At 47.3% G+C, this 20,259-nt stretch overlaps 3 protein-coding genes across 5 annotated transcripts; 2 read left to right on the forward strand and 1 right to left on the reverse strand.

Moving 5' to 3' along the window:
* Nucleotides 1-2,111: 2,111 nt before the first annotated feature.
* Nucleotides 2,112-3,144, forward strand: LOC119292422 (non-specific lipid-transfer protein-like protein At5g64080). Its single transcript, XM_037571268.1, has 2 exons — nucleotides 2,112-2,568; nucleotides 2,655-3,144. Exons 1-2 carry the CDS (start codon nucleotides 2,112-2,114, stop codon nucleotides 2,900-2,902), a joined length of 705 nt encoding a protein of 234 aa, XP_037427165.1. The 3' UTR covers nucleotides 2,903-3,144.
* Nucleotides 3,145-4,990: 1,846 nt separating this feature from the next.
* LOC119294583 lies at nucleotides 4,991-6,079 on the forward strand. Its single transcript, XM_037572795.1, has 2 exons — nucleotides 4,991-5,374; nucleotides 5,603-6,079. Exons 1-2 carry the CDS (start codon nucleotides 5,047-5,049, stop codon nucleotides 5,956-5,958), a joined length of 684 nt encoding a protein of 227 aa, XP_037428692.1. The 5' UTR covers nucleotides 4,991-5,046; the 3' UTR covers nucleotides 5,959-6,079.
* LOC119294582 (protein CDC73 homolog) lies at nucleotides 6,049-10,196 on the reverse strand. Of its 3 annotated transcripts, none has more exons than XM_037572794.1 (4): nucleotides 9,151-10,196; nucleotides 8,573-8,655; nucleotides 8,374-8,470; nucleotides 6,049-6,523 (listed from the first exon to the last, which is right to left on the reverse strand). In XM_037572794.1, the coding sequence occupies exons 1-3, from the start codon at nucleotides 10,112-10,114 to the stop codon at nucleotides 8,384-8,386; spliced, it is 1,134 nt and encodes a 377-aa protein (XP_037428691.1). In that variant the 5' UTR covers nucleotides 10,115-10,196; the 3' UTR covers nucleotides 6,049-6,523; nucleotides 8,374-8,383. The 3 variants fall into 3 exon arrangements, with proteins under 3 accessions (XP_037428691.1, XP_037428690.1, XP_037428688.1); XM_037572793.1 differs by having other exon boundaries at nucleotides 8,384-8,470; nucleotides 9,151-10,195; XM_037572791.1 differs by lacking the exons at nucleotides 6,049-6,523; nucleotides 8,374-8,470 and having other exon boundaries at nucleotides 8,483-8,655.
* Between the last annotated feature and the right edge of the window lie 10,063 nt (nucleotides 10,197-20,259).

Below are 20,259 nucleotides of genomic sequence, written 5' to 3' on the forward strand. Positions count from 1 at the left end.
CGGGAGAACCATACGGCAATGAGCCGCCGGAGCGTGGCGTTGGGGGTGAGCGCGTCGTCCCAGAGCTCCTGCATCGTGGTCGGCAGGTCCGATGGCACAGCGCCAGCCACAGGGAGATATGCAGTTAACTGCACTTAACATCCAGTAATGCGGGTTAATTAAAGAAGATGGCAGGGTGTTTCTTGCAAAAGTGCGGGCGAAGACCGGTCCAGCCACCTGGCTGCCACTTGTCGAGCTGTGATAGGCCGGGGACCAAATCATCACATCCAGTGCAAGTTGGGGTATGGTGGAGTTGCATTTTGCAAGTTTGGTACTAAATCATCACATTCCATGCAAGTTAAGGTACTTGGGGTGCTTTTACCTCTTTTTTTTAATGCTCTGCTAGGTTGCTCCATGAGATACAAAGGCTGAGGCGAATGGCGAAAGCTCAAAAAGTAAAAGGTGGAAGATTCAGATTGAAATGTGCACATTTTTGAATTGAAGCTCAAAGAATAGAATTCGACCATGAGCCTAGGACTGAGGCATACACGCCGACGTGCCAACAAAAAGAGCCATGCATGTCCATGAGTTTTGGATGAAATAACAACACGCTTTTTTCCTCCCAAATCTTGTAGCACGACCTTGAGTCACACAGCAGTGAACGAAGAGGTCCAAATTATTTTGCGACGATGTAATCCCTTCTTCATTAGTACAGTACCGATTAAAGATCTCGATAACTGCCACACGTGTGGTGTATCAGGTAGTTGTGCCACACGCCTCGTGTGGCATGGACAGCAACCAGCCCACACATCTACGTGTGGGCAAAACAACTAATGCCCACACACATCTTTTTTTCCCTCCTGAACCCTCTCACACACGTGCGTGTGGGCGAAGTTGATAACGCCCACACGTCCGTATGTCAGGCCTCGTACCCTTCTGGTCCCGCACGCGACGCGTGACGCCCACCGCGCGCCCGCAGTTGCCATGGTCCAGACCCTCGTCCATGTTCGTTTATCTGCAGTTGCCATGTCGCTGAACTACGGTTGCCATGTCGGACAACTGCAGTTGCCATGGTTGCTCAACTGCAGTTGCCATGTATGGTCTGATCTAATGTAGTTGCCATGATTTCATAACTTTAGGAGTTGCCACATACTAACACTAGGCAGTTGAGAGAGTTGCCATGTGCTCACAAGCATGCTAGGGCAGTTGCCATGTAAAAAGGAAGAGTTGCCATCTGTTTACGTGCACGTTAGGGCAGTTGCCATGTACGTGCACGTTGGGGCAGTTGCCATGTACCATGCAAAAACATCATGGCAACTCGGTAAAAGACAGTTGACATCTGCTTACGTGCACACTAGGCAGTTGCCGTGTACCCTGCAAAAACACATGGCAACTCGGATAAAAAAAGAGAGTTGACACCTGCTTATAAAGCACACTAGAGGCAGTTGCCATGTGCGCTGCAAAAACACATGGCAACTAGCAGCTTACGTGTGGGAGAGGAGACGGGCGTGTGGGCGAGATGGCAAATGCCCACACACCAGCCCTTGTGCGTGACTGAAAACTGGTGTGTGGGTGAACTGCTAAACGCTCACACACTGGCCCCTCCGTGTGGTAAAACAGATGTGTGGGCGAACTATGTCACACACCACACACACGCCTTGTCCTACGTGGCACAGAAAAATCAGTCAGATTGTGTCAAGATTCGTGCATATAGTACTGGACGATGATGGATGCGTGTGGTCGAGATGGTCAACGCCCACACGTGTGGGCGTTAACATTTCCGTTTATCTTTTACTAGTCGTTCTTCATCCAGTTGTCTGTGCATTGTATTGGTTTTGTGTTTGCTTGATATTAATCAGATTTAAGTTGCACTTTGGGTGTTTTCAATTTTTTTTAAAGCATTATTATTATCTCCTTTCAAAAAAGGAGAGAGACTCTGATGCACGATCCGTCTCAGCTAGCAGTGTCGAGTTCATCCGAGTTTTCCCACCAACACGGTGACATCTCTGGAAAAGCAGTGGCAAAGTGCAAGCTACTCCACTTTTGGACGTTAGATTAGATAGGGCAGTCGATCTGCCCGTCGCTACCGGGCCACCGGTCGTTCGTCCAACAAAGCATCCGAGCACCTATAAATGAACCACGAGCCACGGCACGACGGCACGTCCACCGGCCGATCGCACAGTGCACCAGAAAGCCCGGCCAGTTCACTCCGATCATCCATCCACCCGCCGATGGCCCGAAGCCGGAGCGGCGGCCTCTCGTTCTCGTCCGCGCTGAGCCTGGGGCTCGCCGTGCTGGCCGTCACATGGGCGGCGTCCACGGCGCAGCAGCAGCCGCCGGCCGTGCCCAGCCCGGGCGTGAGCGTGCCGAGCTGCCCGCCGGTGCAGGCCTCGCTGTCGCCGTGCGTGAGCTACTTCATCGGCAACTCCTCGTCGCCGTCCGACGCGTGCTGCGTCCAGATGCGGGCCCTGTTCCAGTCGCAGGCGCCGTGCCTCTGCGCCGCCGTGTCCGCCGTGCCATCCCAGCTCGGGTCCGTGGTCGGTGGCCTGCTCCCCACCGCCTGCGACCTGCCCCCCAACGCCTGCTCCGGTACGCGCATGCTGCCATGCCAGCGACATACTGAAGTGGAGTGAGAGTGACTAACCACTTCTGTTGCTGTGTGTGTGTGTGTGCAGCTGTGACAGGGACCACCAGCTCTGCTCCGGCGCCGTCGTCGTCGACGGGAACACCTACTGATGCTGCGGCTGCTGCGCCGGTGACCGGTCCGGCTGATGCGGACCCGGCTGGCACGCCTTCCGGTGGTGGGGTGAAGTCGGTTCCGGGGACGGTTGATTCGGCGGCTGCCGTTGAGTGCAAGGGGACCTCCGCTGCCGTCGTCGTCCTGGCCATGGCTGCCTCGTTCCTAGCTGCTTATGTTCTCTGATATCGTCATGTGATTCCTGCCGGGGCATGTTGTGAGTTCGTGACTCGACTAGATGGATGTGCCGCCTGTTACCAGTGATGAGTCTGTCACTGATTTGCTCCACTGCACATCAGAGGTGTGACTTGTTTTTATCGGTTATTATTATCCCCAGTGCACACCAGAGTTGTCACTTGGTGGTGCGATGTATATATAGTGCTAGCTTTTGTAACGAGGAATTAATTCCACTTGGTGGCTTCCTCCAACGTCTCACGGAGCTGGGTATGGTTCATCACACAAAGCAAGTCAGCCCGACAAGCCACGAAACAGCATTGCGTGATACACCTGGGTTCGTGATAGACTTGAAACATGTTCTTTGCTCTAAATCCCGTCGAAATTCGTGACGGATTCTACAAAAGTAATTCCTCTGTGTTCTTTTTTACTCTGCATATTAGTTTAGTCCTAAGTCAAACTTTATAAAGTTTAATCAAGTTTATTTATAGAAGACAATATAAGCATTAACAATAAGAAATATGCATTTTATGACAATATATTAAATAATGAATGGAATATTATTATTTGGCATTGTAGATGTTAACACAAAAAATATAAATTTGGTCATAGTTTACAATCTTTTTTTTGTGTGTGTGCGGAAATAGTTTACAATCTTTGACTTAAGACAAAGCTAATATGTGGATAAAAAGGGAGAAAGTATAATATAAAAACAGATGGAAAGACACCTTTGGCAAAGGTAGAACCTCCATGGAACAGGAGGGTTCTCCAAAATTTAAAGTGAACCAAATTTGGTGGAACCTGAATCTGAACTAGGTTTAAACAGATTTTTGGGGCAAAATTAGATGAGTTTCTGCCCAATTCAAATTTCAGAGGAGCCCAAACCCTTTGCGAAATTAAAACCAGGAGTTGTAGTAAAACGTATGATGTCGTGCATGTTGAACCCAGAGGCCATGACATATATGGCTCTTGTGCCAATCCGCGGAGTACATTCGCCGGGAAAATGCCGACAATGGTCACCACTCACCACCAACTATACCTGGCCACGGGATACCCGGGCCGGCCAGTCCGACCCGACCCGGTCTTGCCCGTGGGTTGGGCCTGGGCCTAAAATTTGAGCCCGAAGGTTGGGCCGGGCTTGGGCTTGACTTTTTTGCGTTTTAGGAAAGAGACCTGAGGCTCGATGGGCTGAGCATGGGCCTGAAATCTAGGCCGGGGGACGGGCCGGGCTTGGGCTTGACTTTTTGCATTTTAGGGAAGACGACCGGGCTTTTCCTTTTATGGGCCAGGCCTGACGGTCGGGCCGGGCCAGGTATGGGCCTAAGTTTTCTACTGCGGGCTTTATTAGGCCTAGCCCCACTTATGGTCAGGTATACCACCAACTCACGACACCTCCTAGTGCCGCCACCTATTGTAGGCCTTCGGTGCGCCAGACAGCTAGCGATGCAGGATTGATAGGGTCGCACCATGTGGCGAAAGACTAGTGCACTGCCATTTTCTACAAATCCATAACCATCCTCGCTATTTAATCTTTGCCAGTGAGCACGATTATGACAGATGGAGTCCACGTGCAAGCCTTGCATAATTGTAAACTATGTTTATCTGACTAATGTGTCACGTTTTAAATCGATTCATGGGTTCAATAATGACGATTGGAGTTCTTATGAAATCTCTTTATAACATATCTGGGTCTTTTTTTGGAGAATATTTGAACGTTTAGGGCAGGTGGGGCCCACACTGGGTACTTGGTTTTGCCCACGCACACAAAAAAAAAGTCACTGGGTACTACTAGAGCTAGAGGCTCTGTTTTGGCTCACCAGGCGAGCATGAGAGGCAATCGGGTTGGTGACCAACCGTCCAAGCCGAGCTGATCAAAGCACATTCTGCAGGAAAGCGGCCCGGTAGGATAGACCTCTCACAGTCACAGAGAGCCGGCAGCGAGCGCGACATTCTCCGGTCAGTTCACCGGCGAGCCTCGAAAAGCCACAGGACCGGCAGTTAGATAGACCGGCTCATCCACCCGGCCACAGTTTCCCAGCTTTTCCCAACAGTTTCTTGTATACATAAACCCTGCCGCTTCCATCGTCTTCCCCACGTCGAATCCAATCCAATCCGATCCAGTACATTCCATTCCATTCCATCAAGAACCATCCAAGATGACCCGGCGCGTGCTCGGGGTGGTTGTCCTCGTCGCGACGGCGGCGCTGTGCTCGGCACAGATGACGACGGTGCAGCCGACGACGATGACGATGCCCACCTGCGCGCCGGTGCCGATCAGCCTCTCCCCGTGCATCGGCTACGTCTTCGGCGCCGGCTCGGCGGCGCTGCCATCGTGCTGCTCGCAGCTCCAGGCCTTCTTCCAGTCCCAGGGCCCCTGCCTGTGCGCCATGTCCAAGCTCGCGCCCAGCCCTTTCGGCCTCGTCCTCGGCCAGGTCCAGGGCATCATCCCCAACGTGTGCAACCTGCCCACCGACCCGTGCGATGGTGCGTCCCTCATCTCCTCCCTTCCTTTCACCACTACTACATACTCCCTCCGTCCGAAAATACTTATCATAAAAATGGATGTATCTAAAATAAAAATACATCTAGATACATACATTCCTCCGACAAGTATACATACATTCCTCCGACAAATATTTCCGGACGGAGGGAGTACTACAACACACCATTGACAGGGGTTTCATTGACGGAAATCTGATGATGATGGTGCAGATGTCTTTGGCGCGAGCAATTCGACCGACGACTCGACGACGCCAACCGCAAAGGCCGCGTCTCCAGAAGCGGCACCTCCGGCGGCCACTCCCACCGAGCCTGAGCCTGCAGCCACAACATCATCGACGCCGGAGAGTGCCGGTGCGACTGAAGCTCCACCGGCAGCAGGTGACGATTCTCAGGCTGCTGCCACGAAGACGGGACAGGTTGCCCCCCAAGGCGCTGGATCAAGCACCGATTCACAGGGGATATCAAAGCTCCCAGAACTGCTGCACGCAGCAGGGGCGCCAAGCTCCGCCGCTGCCACCGTGCTCATCAGTGTGTTTCTTGCCTATGTTTCGGCCATGTTTGTGTAAGCCCCCATAGCCATTACCGTAACCCCAGCGAAAGTATCGATGTACCATACGATGCGGTGTAGATTCAGGCCGCGCCCGTGTTACACCATGTTGCAGTGAAGATACTACAGTTTATGTGTTTGAAGCAAAGCAAAATGTTCTAGGGTTTCAGATCCTGATGGCTCGCGTTGGTTACAACAATGGAATCAGACAATGTTCCTTTCGTGGATAACCCCTAGCTTCCCTAATCCCCAATATCCACACAAGGAAATGGTGAAAAGATGATGACACCATCTCCGACAATGCTGCGGATGAAGTAGCCTAGCACCATGTCACCAGTCTACAGTTAATATGTCAGATTGGATAGACTACATCATAGCTTAGCAACCGAAATGCACATAAGATGCAAATCATCATGAATGCAGAAGGAAGGTAGGTTCCTGGCATCTCATTCCGCCATCGACCGGCACCTGAAATACGAAGGCTGGGATATAGGGGTGCTTGTTCTGCTTGTCGACAACTCAGCCAGCATAAGTCCACTTCCATCACCCAACATGGTATTTGAGTATTTGAGTCATAACAGCGACTGAAAACGAAATCAGAAGAAAATGTCACCAAGGGATGAGGCCATGAAAAACACTTGATAAAATTCATTCAAAATATAAGAAAAAGTAATCATCACTAACTCGAAACAGGTAAGGTTAATATCCTTACAAAAATACAGGGTGGTAGAAAGCTAACAGTTAACCAATAGAATATGAAGAATGATTTAAATATATACAGTTTATCCTAGCCCAGTTGCCACCACCGGCTCATTATCGAGGATACGCCTGATGGACCATAAAAATTTACTAAATGCAAGAAGTTGGAACAGTTTAACTTGCATAAAAGCAAAACCTACTATGAGCACAGTAGAACTGAAAAGGTACACTTGTAAATCCTTGAGCATTGTATCCAAAATATATAGTGACACATGTGAATCCCAAATCGATTAACATAACAATGTCCAGATGCTAGTAGTTGATGATAACCATTTCTGGATTCTTCTAATAATTAATATAGCAATAGCAAGAAACCAACAGCTAAAAATACCTGTGAATTACTGAAACATGACATAAAGGAAGTTACATACTATGATGGCTTCTCATGCTAAAAAATTAACTTGAACAGGACAATCTGATACCATCATGCATATTTGATTGGGATGCAAATTTGGAGCCATTAGGGTACCCTTCAATGAGCCTTGGCGCAGTAGTAAAGCTGCTGCCTTGTGACCATGAGGTCATGGGTTCAAGTCCTGGAAACAGCCTCTTACAGAAATGTAGGGAAAGGCTGCGTACTATAGACCCAAAGTGGTCGGACCCTTCCCTGGACCCTGCGCAAGCGGGAGCTACATGCACCAGGTTGCCCTTTTTTTTAGGGTACCCTTCAATCCTACTTAGTTCAACCAAATGAACTAGATTCTGATAATTTAGTTCATTTAGTTGAACTAAAGAGGGTCAGAGGGTACCCTCAAGGTTTCAAATTTGCATGCCTAATATTTGAAGTAAAGCCTTAGTCCTATGTCTTGGACCGGTTCATGCAAATTTAACCTATGTATGCATTGTGACTATTATAGACCGGATCATGTAAATTAACATAGTTCTATAACCGAAATGAACGGTGCGGCAAAGCGCGTCATCATGGTCTAGTTCAACTATATATCCTAGCCCAGTTGCCGCCACAGGCTCATTATCTCATTATCAGGGATATGTCTGACAGACCATAAAAATTACTACATGTAAGCTCAAATGATGACATTACAGGCCCACTTCTGGCAAGAAGTTGGAACAGTTTAACTTGCATAAAGGCAAAACCTACTATGAGCATTGTAGAACTGAAAAGGCTACACTTAGCAAATCCTCGAGCATTGTATTTAACAATATATAGAAATATGTGAATCCCAAATCAATCAAAATAACAATGTCAAGATGCTAGTAGTTGATACCATTTCTGGATTCTTCTAACAATAAATATAGAAATAGCAAGAAGCCAACAACTAAAACTACCAGTGTGAATTATTAAAACATTACAGTAAAGGAAGTTACACACTATGATGGCTTCCTTGTTATAAAATTAACTTGAATAGCACAATTTGATATCATCATGCATATTTGAGGTGAAGCCTTCATCCTAATTGCCTGCAGGACTACCCCTGCACCATACTCTAGGTCACCAAATGCTTGACAAGACCATAGCACAAAGAACAAAACTGAACCTTCAGTAAACACACATGTATCACTAAGGTTACTGCAACGACAGTTGAACTTCAAGAAAACACATGATAGCCAATCCTACAAAACCCGGTTATTAAATTCACCAGGAATTCAAGGTTTTGCCCGTATGAAGTACAAGATGGAAGGGACAGGTTAAAAGATCACATGGTTAGATACACACGAGGTTTCACCTATGAGCGTGCCCGCACAAATTCGTCCAGCCGATCCCACACCTCGAGAGCAGCCGGTCTGTCTTGATGCCTTTTATTCTTGCTTATCTGCGCCATAGGTTAGTAACACAATAAGTAGCTGTAAGTGGGAGCAAGATAGAATTTGACTACAATAACCAAAAAAGAATATGGAAAATTCCTCCCACTCACAGATATGATTTTGACATTCCACTGTTTGACCACTTTTGCTGAATCCACACTATCATCTTCAAAGCGTACAAAGAACCCAATAACTGAGAGAAAAGTTTAAAATGTTAGGCCACAGATGGTATCGACTTGCTGTGCTGAAAAGAGAAACAGAGCAATCTAATGTTCCATGTTGCATTACAAATACCATAAATTTTTGACCAAGTTTAGTGGGAGGCTTTGTTAGGAACAGAGATAAAAGGTGCAGGCAAACGGGTATGATTTGGTTAGTCATAGCGGCAGTGATTTCCTGCTCGACAGTCAATGTCAATGCCAAAAACAAGCATCATTTTAACCCAATTGGGTTAACAAAGTAAGTACTCAAAGTGTACTCCCTCCCGGTACAGCACAACCCTATCCTGCAATGTCGATGGACAATTCAGCGATCACTATGAACCTCTCAGTACGAAAATCTTGAATCACCGATGTGATGTGATTATTTCTACAGTCATTGAGCAAAAACTAACGGAGCTCCCGGAGATGCAAACACAACAAATCGCAGATATACTACAAGCAGGCAAGCAGTAACTAGAGTGGCAAACCTTTGTTGAAGATGTCGACATGGCCCTTGAAGGGCCAGTCCTTGAACTGCCACTCTTTTCCGAGCACAAACACGGCGACGACCCGCGCCCAGTCGTCGGCCTTGAGCGATGCCGGCTTGTCCCTGACCTCGAACGCCACCGGACCGGCAGCCCCGCGGACGTGCTTCTTGTGCAGGGTGACGCACTCGGGCTTGGGGCTCCCCTTCATGGCCCGCATCTTGTCGTCGCTGGGCACGAAGACGAAGTCCTCGAGGAAGTCCCTGACGTTGTAGATGGTGATGAGCGTCTGCGACGCGCTGGGCACCAGTATGATGGGCACGAAGCCGTCGCCGAGCCCGTGCTTGTCGAGCTTGGGGTTGGAGAGGGACACCGCGGCGGTTGAGGAGGGCTCGTGCCCACGGCCGGCGGCGGAGGGCGCGGCGTCCTTGTTGCGCAGGCGGTCCTCCTCGCGGCGCAGCGCGGCGTGGTAGATGGCGAGGAAGTCGCGGCCGCGGGCGTCGAGGAGGGCGTTGCGGTCCTTGAGGGGCCGCTCGACGGCGCGGACGTGGGCGGTGGAGGCGTCGTCGGCGTCGGGGCCCTCCCCCTCCTCGTCCTCCGGCGGCGGGGGCGGGGGCGGGGCGTCCTGCGCGAAGGAGGAGGGGAGGAGGGGCTCGGCGGAAGGGAGGGAGCTGTCCCCGAAGTGGAGGAAGTCGAGGAAGGTCTTGCGGTCGGGGAGGGAGACGGGCGGGATCCGGCGGAGGCGGGCGGCCTGGAGGAAGTCAGTGTGCTTGAGGTCGTTGTGCTGGGCGAGGAAGACGGCGGCGGAGAGCGGGTAGGGGCGGCCGGACTGCTTGGAGGTGAAGGCGGTGGGGGCGTTCGCCGGGAAGGTGTAGTCGTCGCCGAAGAGGACGTCGTCGCCGTTGAAGATGATCTTGTCCAGGTCGCCGCGGGCGGCGTAGTCCCGGAGCACGGCCAGGGGATCCATGGCCACCGCCGGAGCTCTGGTTTGGGTTAGGTTCTCGCTGGATCTGGCTGCCTCTGGGGTTTGTGTTTTTTTTTCCTTCCTTTTTTTTTAGGAATTAGCGAATGCGAATCCAAGCACTCCGTGAGGCCCAATGTAAATGGGCTGGGTAACTTATGCGCGATTCAACGGTAATCCAGAGATGAGCCTCGGTGAACAGTATATAAAAACTTCTTTCCCTAAAAAAAAGTAGATAAAAACTTCTTGTTTCAAAAAAAGAAGTAGGTAAAAAATCCAAGATGCTTGGATGAACTAGCGTGCAAATTTTCATGGTCAAATGACATCTGAAAAGCTCGTGGTTAGAAAAACTAAAACTAAATTAGATCAACACCGTGCTTTCTTTCAAAGTAGTAGTATCTTTTAGTTTCACAAACAAATTTTTCTTTTTATGCATCAACATTTTTAGGTAGGATCTTTGACCAACCCGCCGCCAACGTCGAGTGCGTCCTCGACCTCGTTAGGGAGGACATCTAGATCTAGCATGTCGCGGGATGCATTACTGCAAGCCAGCCCTGAAGCTTTCGAGCATATACTTTGGTGATCTTTGTACTGTACTCTTTTTCCCATAGCTCTTGCTTTGTTCATTTACAGCCAATGATTATCAAGAACAAAATGCCGGTGTCCATAAACAAGTCTTTCTGCCTAGGACATAGCAGAGCTGTTGCATATCATATAAACTCCATTAAATCCTTATAGTTTATGGACACAAATTGAGGCAATATGTGCCCGGTCCTGCATATCTTTGGTTCTGATAACTCAGTAAGTGGCGTCAGTCTGAAATAGGTGCCCCAACTTTTCTTAACCTGGTGTAAGTTGCAATGACAGAGATTTTCTGTTTTTTTCCTATAAAGTTGTAACATATTGTCGATGCAGTAATATTTAAGGAAGCGAACAATGTCATGCCAATCATCTGTAGTATTGGTAAACCGCGCTATTGTATTATACCCCCGTTCAAGAGTTCGTCCGATTAACCATTTAACTTGTCGTTTAATCCCTACTCTTAGGGTCACCGAGTAGCCAATAAACTAATAAATCATCCGATTAATGGGTTAACTTGCCGATTAGCCTATTAATCCCCTACTCCTCAATTCTTGAATACTTTATTAAGTTCATCCAATCTTTGTCCAGTCCAGCATTTATATCATAAATGGTATGCATGAGCATACAAACTAATCTTGATTCTTCTCTAACACGTTGTTAATTCATCCCTGGTCCTTCATTATTCTTCGCGTTGTTTCATACCGCTTTATTACAAGTTACATGTTGTTCAATGTTAAGCAAATATTCTCCTATTCTTCAATTTGATTATGCATATCTCATATTTCTTCTAGTATCTATCTTTCATGTTTTTCCTTGCCTATGGCTCTAGTTTTTAACCCAACCTCCTCACCTTTTTTTTCCCATTATCCTTATAATATGTTGTCTATTGATTTGAAAGTAGCGTCAAGTTAATATAATTGTATGTGCCCGTAGATAGATATGGTAGGGTTATATCTATCAACCTAGACAATTTACTTATTTTGTCAGTACTCAGACCTTCGGTTGATTTTTCTCATTCTTTTGTGTTCAGTCTCTCTGGTCTCATTGTCCACTCAGTTTAGGACTGTGTTAGCTTCTCTTCATTTGTGAGCCTCCTCGCTTCCTTGGTTACTTCGGTCCCTTGGGATGCCGGCGACAAGTCAAGCCGTGCAGGAGAAAGGATGCATTCCGTGTGACGCGCGCTCCCGTGCGATGCACGCTTCTCGTGCGCCACGCTCCCGTGCAATGCCCACGCTGCGAGCGACCTGCGCGTTCGGTGCGACTACGTTCCCAACCTCGGCTCGGCGCTGTTAATCTTCCGACCGGGTGCGATTCGCCGGCGGGGGAGGCGGCTGGAGCTCGTCGACGGTGAGGATGTGGTGGTCGATGCACGAAGCTGGCCAGATGATGAGGAGATCAGGGAGGGACGGATGGTGGCTTTCCCTTGCCACTTGGCGCGTTTTGCGGCGGCTGACGGGTGGGGCGCTCTGGTGGCGGTTCCCGAGGAGGTTAATGGCGACAGGGGTGTGGGGAGAGGGGTTATCAGGCCGACGCACCGGCTCGTCTCCACTTCCTCCACCACTTCCACTCTCGCAGATCCGATCCAAAATCGCCGCCGCGACGCGCTGCCCACAGAGCTAGGGTTCGATGACGACGCGCCAGCAACAGATGTGGGCGCTGGCGGACGGCGACGAGGTGCTGATGGGGAGACTTCAAGAGATCGATCGGTGGTTCCCGACGGCGAAGGCCCTCAACGACGCCTCCGGGATGGTGCGAGACAAGCTCAGGGGGGAGGAGATCCTTCGCTGCTTCCCCAACTACGATCGACAGCCGGCGATGGGAGTGCTCCTCTGGGCGATGTTGGAAGCGGAATCTCTGGATCCGATGCAGCGGGAGAAGTGGAGGGTGTTTCGCTCCCTCCGCTATCGCCTGATCCAGCCGAGGGCACCGCCGCCGTTGCAGCCGCAGATGCCCCCGCAGGAGGTGGTGGTGGGGATTCCGGCTCCAGGCTCCCGGTGGCTTTCGATCGAGATCGAGGAGGACGCAGAGGAAGAGATGGTGGTGATGGCGACGCCAAGGCGCAGGAGGACGACGACTTCACTTCCTCGCCGCTCCCCTCGCTTTCCGAGGCGCTCGCCTCGCCTCCTTGCCCTCTCCCGCCGCTAGTAGGGTGCTCGCCGGCTGGGAACCGCTTCTGGTTGCTGGCCGGTGAGGACTCTGAGGCGGAGGAAGAGGGGGATTCCACTTCCCTCGCCAAAGGTATGTTTCCAAATCCCAAATACCTAGTCTCTACCATTTCGATTGAGGTGGGTAATGCTAGAATGGGAAGAAACAAAGGGGAAATTAGGCCCTGACACAAAAGCAAAGAAAAAATTGGGTTGAAATCCCAGAATGCAGATGACTGCAATGGATTTTGTGAGAAGGTAGGGGATGAGTCTCGTAGAAAGAATATAGAGGGGATTGGGAATAAATTTGTGGTTAATAATGTCAGACGTGATAGAATGGATGCATGAATTGTCTATGAACATATGAAAAAAGGTGCTATATACCCTATTCCGCCTTGGTATGAATTAGTAGGTCTTGATTTTGGAGATGTAGTGATCCATGAAATTCCAATTGGGGCTCCTGGTGTTGGAAATATGCCCTGGAGGCAATAATAAAAGTATTATTATTATATTTCCTTGTTCATGATAATTGTCTTTTATTCATGCTATAACTGTATTATCCGGAAATCGTAATACACGTGTGAATACATAGACCACAATATGTCCCTAGTGAGCCTCTAGTTGACTAGCTCGTTGTGATCAACAGATAGTCATGGTTTCCTGGCTATGGACATTGGATGTCGTTGATAACGGGATCACATCATTAGGAGAATGATGTGATGGACAAGACCCAATCCTAAGACTAGCACAAAAGATCGTGTAGTTCATTTGCTAGAGCTTTGCCAATGTCAAGTATCTCTTCCTTCGACCATGAGAGCGTGTAACTCCTGGATACCGTAGGAGTGCTTTGGGTGTATCAAACGTCACAACGTAACTAGGTGACTATAAAGGTGCACTACAGGTATCTCCGAAAGTATCTATTATTTTATGCGGATCGAGACTGGGATTTGTCACTCCGTGTAAACGGAGAGGTATCTCTGGGCCCACTCGGTAGGACATCATCATATGCGCAATGTGACCAAGGAGTTGATCACGAGATGATGTGTTACGGAACGAGTAAGTGACTTGCCGGTAACGAGATTGAACAAGGTATTGGATACCGACGATCGAATCTCGGGCAAGTAACATACCGATAGACAAAGGGAATTGAATACGGGATTGATTAAGTCCTTGACATCGTGGTTCATCCGATGAGATCATCGTGGAACATGTGGGAGCCATCATGGGTATCCAGATCCCGCTGTTGGTTATTGACCGGAGAACGTCTCGGTCATGTCTACATGTCTCCCGAACCCGTAGGGTCTACACACTTAAGGTTCGATGACGCTAGGGTTATAAAGGAAGTTTGTATGTGGTTACCGAATGTTGTTCGGAGTCCCGGATGAGATCCCGGACGTCACGAGGAGTTCCGGAATGGTCCGGAGGTAAAGATTTATATATATGGGAAGTCCTATTTTGGCCACCGGAAAATGTTCGGGATTTTTCGGTATTGTACCGGGAAGGTTCTAGAAGGTTCCGGAGTGGGGCCCACCTGCATGGGGGGACCCACATGGACGTGGGTAGTGGGGGCAAGGCCCCACACCCCTGGTCAAGGCGCACCAAGATCCCCCCTTAGAAGGAATAAGATCATATCCCGAAGGGATAAGATCAAGATCCCTAAAAAGGGGGGATAACAATCGGTGGGGAAGGAAATAATGAGATTTCTTTCCTCCCACCTTGGCCAACGCCCCAATGGACTTGGAGGGCAAGAAACCAGCCCCTCCACCCCTATATATAGTGGGGAGGCGCATGGGAGCTACACACAAAGTTCTGGCGCAGCCCTCCCCCTCTCCCAAGTACTCCTCTTCTCCCGTGGTGCTTGGCGAAGCCCTGCAGGATTGCCACACTCCTCCACCACCACCACGCCGTTGTGTTGCTGCTGGATGGAGTCTTCCTCAACCTCTCCCTCTCTCCTTGCTGGATCAAGGCGTGGGATACGTCACCGGGCTGTACGTGTGTTGAACGCGGAGGTGCCGTGCGTTCGGCACTTGATCATTGGTGATTTGAATCACGACGAGTACGACTTCATCAACCCCGTTCACTTGAACGCTTCTGCTTAGCGATCTACAAGGGTATGTAGATGCACTCTCCTTCTACTCGTAGCTGGTTTCTCCATAGATAGATCTTGGTGACACGTAGGAAAATTTTGAATTTCTGCTACGTACCCCAACAGTGGCATCATGAGCTAGGTCTATTGCGTAGATTCTTTGCACGAGTAGAACACAAAGTAGTTGTGGGCGTTGATGTTGTTCAATATGCTTACCGTTACTAGTCCAATCTTGTTTCGACGGTATTGTGGGATGAAGCGGCCCGGACCGACCTTACACGTACTCTTACGTGAGACAGGTTCCACCGATTGACATGCACTTGGTGCATAAGGTGGCTAGCGGGTGCCAGTCTCTCCCACTTTAGTCGGAACGGATTCGATGAAAAGGGTCCTTATGAAGGGTAAATAGCAATTGGCATATCACGTTGTGGTCTTGCGTAGGTAAGAAACGTTCTTGCTAGAAACCCATAGCAGCCACGTAAAACATGCAACAACAATTAGAGGACGTCTAACTTGTTTTTGCAGGGTATGCTATGTGATGTGATATGGCCAAGAAGAATGTGATGAATAATATGTGATGTATGAGATTGATTATGTTCTTGTAATAGGATTCACGACTTGCATGTCGATGAGTATGACAACCGGCAGGAGCCATAGGAGTTGTCTTTATTTATTGTATGACCTGCGTGTCATTGAAGAACGCCATGTAAACTACTTTACTTTATTGCTAAACGCGTTAGTCATAGAAGTAGAAGTAGTCGTTGGTGTGACAACTTCATGAAGACACGATGATGGAGATCATGATGATGGAGATCATGGTGTCGTGCCGGTGACGATGATGATCATGGAGCCCCGAAGATGAAGATCAAAAGGAGCAAAATGATATTGGCCATATCATGTCACTATTTGATTGCATGTGATGTTTATCATGTTTATGCATCTTGTTTGCTTAGGACGACGGTAGTAAATAAGATGATCCCTTACAAAATTTCAAGAAGTGTTCTCCCCTAACTGTGCACCGTTGCTACAGTTCGTCGCTTCTAAGCACCACGTGATGATCGGGTGTGATGGATTCTTGCGTTCACATACAACGCGTGTAAGACAGTTTTACACAGCGAAAACACTTAGGGTTAACTTGACGAGCCTAGCATGTGCAGACATGGCCTCGGAACACGGAGACCGAAAGGTCGAGCATGAGTCGTATGGTAGATACGATCAACATGAAGATGTTCACCGATGATGACTAGTCCGTCTCACGTGATGATCGGACACGGCCTAGTTGACTCGGATCATGTGATCACTTAGATGACCAGAGGGATGTCTATCTAAGTGGGAGTTCATAAGATGAACTTAATTATCCTGAACATAGTCAAAAGACCTTTTGCAAATTATGTCGTAAGCTCGCGCTTTAGTTCCACTGTTTAGATATGTTCCTAGAGAAAATATAGTTGAAAGTTGATAGTAGCGATTATGCGATCAGTAGAAAGCTTATGTCCTTAATGCACCGCTCAGTGTGCTGAACCCCAACGTCGTTTGTCGATGTTGCGAACATCGGACATACACGTTTTGATAACTACGTGATAGTTCAATTAAATGGTTTAAGTAGATGCACCAAAGACGTTTTCGAAACGTCGCGGAACATATGAGATGTTTCGAGGGCTGAAATTGGGATTTCAGACTCGTGCCCACGTCAAGAGGTATAAGACCTCCGACGATTTTTTTAGCCTGCAAACTAAGGGAGAAAAGCTCAACCGTTGAGCTTGTGCTCAGATTGTCTGAGCACAACAATCACTTGAATCGAGTGGGAGTTGATCCTCCAGATGAGATAGTGATGTTTCCCCAAAGTCATTGCCACCAAGCTGCTAGAGCTTCGTGATTAACTATAACATATCAGGGATAGATATGATGATCCTTGAAATATTCATGATGTTTGACACCGCGAAAGTAGAAATCAAGAAGGAGCATCAATTGTTGATGGTTGGTGAAACCACTAGTTTCAAGAAGGGCAAGGGAACAAAGGGACACTTCATGAAACGGCAATTCAGCTGCTGCTCTAGTGAAGAAACCCAAGGTTGAACCCAAACCCGAGACTAAGTGCTTCTATAATAAGGGGAACAACCACTGGAGCAGCATTACCCTAGATACTTTGTAGATGAGAAGGCTGGCAAGGTCGATAGAAGTATATTGGATATACATTATGTTAATGTGTACTTTACTAGTACTCCTAGTAGCACCAGGGTATTGGATACCGGTTCGGTTGCTAAGTGTTAGTAACTCGAAATAAAAGCTACGGAATAAACGGAGACTAGCTAAAGGTGAGCTGACGATATATGTTGGAAGTGTTTCCAAGGTTGATATGATCAAGCATCACACGCTCCCTCTACCACCGAGATTGGTGTTTGCGTTGAGCATAGACATGATTGGATTATGTCTATCGCAATACGGTTATTCATTTAAGGAGAATAATGGTTACTCTATTTTTGAATAATACCTTCAATGGTCTTGCACCTAAAGGAATGGTTTATTGAATCTCGATCGTAGTGATACACATTTTCATGCCAAAAGATATAAAATAGTAATGATAGTACCACTTACTTGTGGCACTGCCATGTAAGTCATAATGGTATAAAACGCATGAAGAAGCTCCATGTTGATGGATCTTTGGACTCACTCGTTTTTGAAAAGTTTGAGACATGCGAACCATGTCTATTGGTGTATATGCATGAAGAAACTCCATGCAAATGGATCGTTCGGACTCACTTGATTTTGAATCACTTGAGATATGCAAATCATACCACATGGGCAAGATGACTGAAAAGCCTCATTTTCAGTAAGATGGAACAAGATAGCAACTTGTTGGAAGTAACACATTTTGATGTGTGCAGTCGAATGAGTGCTGAGGCATGCAGTGAATATCATTATGTTCTTACTTCACAGATGATTCGAGTAAATGTTGAGTATATTTACTTGATGAAACACAAGTCTGAATTATTGAATGGTTCAAGTAATTTCAGAGTGAAGTAGCAGAACATTGTGACAAGAGGATAAAATGTCTATGATATGATCATAGAGATGAATATCTGAGTTACGAGTTTTGGCACACAATTAAGACATTGTGGAAATTGTTTCGCAATTAATACCGCCTGGAACACCATAATGTGATGGTGTGTCCGAACATCATAGTTGCACCCTATTGGATATGGTGCGTACCATGATGTCTCTTATAGAATTACCACTATCGTTCATGGGTTAGGCATTAGAGAGAACCACATTCACTTTAAATAGGGCACCACGTAATTCTGATGAGATGACACCGTATGAATTATGGTTTAGAGAAACCTAAGTTGTCGTTTCTTAAAAGTTTGGGGCTGCGACGCTTATATGAAAAAGTTTCAGGTTGATAAGCTCGAACCCAAAGCGGATAAAATGCATCTTCATAGGAAACCCAAAACAGTTGGGTATACCTCCTAATTCAGATCCGAAAGCAATATGGATTGTTTCTAGAATCGGGTCCTTTCTCGAGGAAAAGTTTCTCTCGAAAGAATTGAGTGGGAGGATGGTGGAGACTTGATGAGGTTATTGAACCGTCTCTTCAACTAGTGTGTGACAGGGCACAGGGAGTTGTTCCTATGGCACCTACACCAATTGAAGTGGAAGCTTATGATATTGATCATGAAACTTCGGATCAAGTCACTCCCAAACCTCGTAGGATGACAAGGATGCGTACTACTTCAGAGTGGTACGTAATCCTGTCTTGAAGGTCATGTTGCTAGACAACAATGAACCTACGAGCTATGGAGAAGTGATGGTGGGCCCGGATTCCAATAAATGGCTTGAGGCCATAAAATCCGAGAGAGGATCCATGTATGAAAACAAAGTGTAGACTTTGGCAGAACGGCTCGATGGTCGTAAGGCTAATGAGTACAGATGGATTTCAAAAGGAAGACGGACAATGATGGTAAATGTCACCATTAAGAAAGCTCGACTTGTCGTTAAGATGTTTTCCGACAAGTTCAAGGAGTTGACTACGATGAGATTTTCTCACTCGTAGCGATGCTAAGAGTCTGTTGGAATTATATTAGCGATTACTGCATTATTTATGAAATCTTGCAGATAGGATGTCAAAACATTGTTTCCTCGACGATTTTAATGAGGAAAGGTTGTATGTGATACAACCGGAAGGTTTTGTCAATCCCGAAAGATGCTAATAAGTATGCAAAGCTCCAGCAATCCTTCTAAGGACTGGAGTGAGCATCTCGGAGTTGGAATGTATGCTTTGATGATGATCAAAAAATTTTTGGGTTTGTACAAAGTTTATGAGAAACTTGTATTTCCAAAGAAGTGAGTGGGAGCACTATAGAATTTCTGATGAGTATATGTTGTTGACATATTGTTGATCAGAAATGACGTAGAATTTCTGGAAAGCATATAGGGTTATTTTGAAAGTGTTTTTCAATGGAAAGCCTGGATTAAGCTACTTGAACATTGAGCATCAAGATCTATAAGGATAGATCAAAATGCTTAATAATACTTTCAAATGAGCACATACCTTGACATGATCTTGAAGGTGTTCAAGATGGACCAGTCAAAGAAGGAGTTCTTGCCTGAGTTGTAAGGTACGAAGTTAAGACTTAAAGCTCGACCACGGCAGAATAGAGAGAAAGGACGAAGGTCGTCCCCTATGCTTAAGACTTAGGCTCTTCAGTATGCTATGCTGTGTACCGCACCTGAAGTGTGCCTTGCCATGAGTCAGTCAAGGGGTACAAGAGTGATCCAAGAATGGCTCACAGGACAGCGGTCAAAGTTATCCTTAGTAACTAGTGGACTAAGGAATTTTCTCGATTATGGAGGTGGTAAAAGAGTTCGTCGTAAAGGTTACGACGATGCAAGCTTGACACCTATCCGGATAGCTCTGAGTAGAGAGACCGGATACATATAATGGAGCAATAATTTAGAATAGCTCCAAGTAGATCAGTTGTTTGGAATAGCTCCAAATAGAGCGTGGTAGCTGCATCTAGGAGATGACATAGAGATTTGTAAAGCACACACGGATCTGAAAGGTTCAGACCCGTTGACTAAAACCTCTCTCACAAGCAACATGATCAAACATAAAACTCATTGAGTGTTAATCACATAGTGATGTGAACTAGACTACTGACTCTAGTAAACTCTTGGGTATTAGTCACATGGTGATGTGACCTGTGAGTGTTAATCACATGGCGATGTGAACTAGATTATTGACTCTAGTGCAAGTGGGAGACTGTTGGAAATATGCCCTAGAGGCAATAATAAAAGTATTATTATTATATTTCCTTGTTCATGATAATTGTCTTTTATTC

This window comes from Triticum dicoccoides, chromosome 4B, assembly GCF_002162155.2.
Source record: "Triticum dicoccoides isolate Atlit2015 ecotype Zavitan chromosome 4B, WEW_v2.0, whole genome shotgun sequence".
NCBI lineage: Eukaryota > Viridiplantae > Streptophyta > Magnoliopsida > Poales > Poaceae > Triticum > Triticum dicoccoides.

Coding starts and splice junctions, on each gene's coding strand:
- LOC119292422 (XM_037571268.1), top strand. CDS start 2,112: ATGAACCACGAGCCACGGCACGACGGCACGTCCACCGGCCGATCGCAC. Junction 2,569..2,654: donor GCCCCCCAACGCCTGCTCCG/GTACGCGCATGC, acceptor GTGTGTGTGCAG/CTGTGACAGGGACCACCAGC.
- LOC119294583 (XM_037572795.1), top strand. CDS start 5,047: ATGACCCGGCGCGTGCTCGGGGTGGTTGTCCTCGTCGCGACGGCGGCG. Junction 5,375..5,602: donor GCCCACCGACCCGTGCGATG/GTGCGTCCCTCA, acceptor ATGATGGTGCAG/ATGTCTTTGGCGCGAGCAAT.
- LOC119294582 (XM_037572791.1), bottom strand. CDS start 10,114: ATGGATCCCCTGGCCGTGCTCCGGGACTACGCCGCCCGCGGCGACCTG. Junction 8,656..9,150: donor TGTCGACATCTTCAACAAAG/GTTTGCCACTCT, acceptor CTTTTCTCTCAG/TTATTGGGTTCTTTGTACGC.